This window comes from Alosa sapidissima, chromosome 5, assembly GCF_018492685.1.
Source record: "Alosa sapidissima isolate fAloSap1 chromosome 5, fAloSap1.pri, whole genome shotgun sequence".
NCBI classification, from domain to species: domain Eukaryota; kingdom Metazoa; phylum Chordata; class Actinopteri; order Clupeiformes; family Clupeidae; genus Alosa; species Alosa sapidissima.
In genome coordinates, this window is record NC_055961.1 from 2,496,972 (window position 1) to 2,499,471 (window position 2,500).

Consider the following 2,500-nt stretch of genomic DNA (forward strand, 5'->3'; position numbering starts at 1 on the left):
AAGAGAGGTCAGTCGCATACTGATTCGGAAGAACAGCAGGGAGAGGGAAAGACAGGAGGGATAGCTAACGCTAGTTAATGCTACAGATGAGGGATAGCTAACGCTAGTTAATGCTACAGATGAGGGATAGCTAACGCTAGTTAATGCTACAGATGAGGGATAGCTAACGCTAGTTAATGCTACAGAGGATTCATTATGTCGTAATGAAGCCATGTTGTCAGTCCTGAGTGCCAAGGGAGTGGCGTATTTGGAAGTGTGCAGTGACAATGTCTACAGTGACTACTGTATATCTTGAGACAGGAGAGCGGAGATTGCTCTGTTCTGTTCTATTATGTTCCTTTCTGTTCTATTCAGTTCCGTTCTGTTCTATTCTGTTCCATTCTGTTCTGCAGAGGAAGAAAGTAAAAATAGAGAAATTAGGAGCTGGACTCGGCGGTCAGCTCGAGAGTGTTCAGTATCACTGCCGGAAGCCCTCTTTCTAGTAAAGCTCTGTACTGAATAGACTGCTCTACATGGCCACGCTTTTGTTCACGCTGTAAAGGCCACGTCCGAACACAGGAGCAACACACACACACACACACATACACACACGCACGCACGCACGCACACACACACACACACACACACACACACACACACACACTGTAAGAAGTGACACTAGCCTCTCCCTAAACTCTTACACAACATGCCAGGTCTTAGTCTCTGATAGCAGCGTGTGGATTAGACTGAGATCAGGTTTAGACCCCATCCGTCGAACTCCACCAATCAGAGTGCACCGTCCGAGAAATAAAAAGGCCAAAATACAGAAACATTAAAACATGCAGGTGTTCCAACCCAATAGAAAAAACAACAAACAAACAAACAATCAAACAAACAAATCAACAAACAATCTGACATGCGTGTCAAAGGAAATCCACCATAAAAATAAGTCGTTATTTCTGAGTTTTTGTCTTTTATCTTTTGTACAGTTGGCGTCTCTGCCGCCCTTCTCTGCATTTCTAAAAAAAGAAGTTTTTCCCTTTTTGGATGTTCAAAGCGTTTGTTGTTTTCCCTTTTTGGATGTTCGAAGCGTCGTTTTCCCTTTTTGGATGTTCAAAGCCAAGAAGAAAAGAAACTGAAAAATACAAGGCTGTAAATAAATTCACTCAATATCAAAATACTTCAACTAATGAATTAAATAAATCTCTGGGAAAAAAACTTCAATGTCTCCATTTGCCAACTCCATTCGCACCTGACTGCCGAAGACGAAAATAGTCCCACAGTCCTACAGACGTCACCCTGCAGGACCTCGTCAGTAGTCCATCTCCAGCCCTGTGTCCTGCAGGACCTCATCGTCCTGCTCGCCTCCTCTTTCCTCCAGCTGGACGTCGCGAGCAGGACCTGGTGCGTCTCCTACGGAGCGATCAGGCGCATCGTTAGCATCAGCCAGATGAGCAGCACTCTATTGCACAGCGCCCTGTCGTAGCAAAACCACCACACCGCAGTTCTTTAAAAACAACAGAAGGCAAAATAAAAAAATAAAAGGCCAAATATTATATTTCTTCCCTATTTTTGTGAACGAGACTGAAAAATAAGTGTGTGTGTGTATGTGTGTGTATGTGTGTGTATGTGTGTGTGTGTGTGTGTGTGTGTGTGTCGGAGCAAACCCCAAAAAGCAGACGGAGTAAAGTGCATAGGGGTCAAACGGGTCATTTTGGGTTTCCTTATACTGAGCGGCGGTCCTGAACACATCGAACCACAGTGGACGACAGGGTGAAATCAGAACCCACAGCTTACAGGTCTCCTAGAGGTTGGGTTGGAGAGGTGTTCCTGGGTCTCTAGAAAGTTCCGTACGTTTCCGTAAGTGCATCATAAGTCTGCGGCCCTGTCTCTGGACCCCCCAGTGATGTCCACTGTGTAGAGAATGATGAGTTCTAACGGTCACACTGATCAGAGCGTTAATAATAATTATAATAATTATAATCGTAGTCATGGCAACCGTAACAGTAGCACAATACTAGTAGGTAGATAAAGAGAGAGCAGGAGGATTACAGGTGCTCGTAGATTGTTATAAAAACTTGGCACGTCGTTACAAATGGAGGATGAGGATGGCAGGCCCCCGTTGGGTCGAGCCGGGTCACGCAGGTAGACAGGTGTAGGTGCGCCAGGTGAGACAGGTGCCCTGGTTTAGAAGCAGCGTGTGAAGGTGTGAGGTGGACTCACAGGAATCGAGCGAATCTGGACTTCCTCTCTCTCCCTCTAGCCTCCACCTGAACACGGCCGTCTCTTCTTCTCCTTTTTTCTTTTGTTCCTCTGCAACTCTCTCTCTCTCTCTCTCTCTCTCTCTCTCTCTGTCTGTCGTGTGTGTGTGTGTGTGTGTGTGTGTCTCAGACTTGCGTCTCCAGGCCCGTGAGTTTGGGGGTGAGGATGCGGGGGGTCACTCCGGAGTTGAGGTCCCTCTCGAACTCGAGCAGCTGGCCCATGAAGTTAAGGTTGGGTGAGACGACGGGCCGGCGGCCGC

The 2,500-nt window shown here is 46.8% G+C and overlaps 1 protein-coding gene across 1 annotated transcript in view; it reads right to left on the reverse strand.

The window, feature by feature from the left end:
- si:dkey-175m17.7 overlaps positions 1–2,500 on the reverse strand; it is a 19,615-nt gene that overhangs the window by 1,772 nt on the left and 15,343 nt on the right. The window contains exon 5 of the mRNA XM_042091980.1: positions 1–2,500. This exon is cut by the window's left edge and continues 1,772 nt beyond it; it is cut by the window's right edge and continues 132 nt beyond it. Within this exon, the coding sequence (XP_041947914.1) occupies positions 2,367–2,500 (134 nt within the window). The 3' untranslated portion in view covers positions 1–2,366.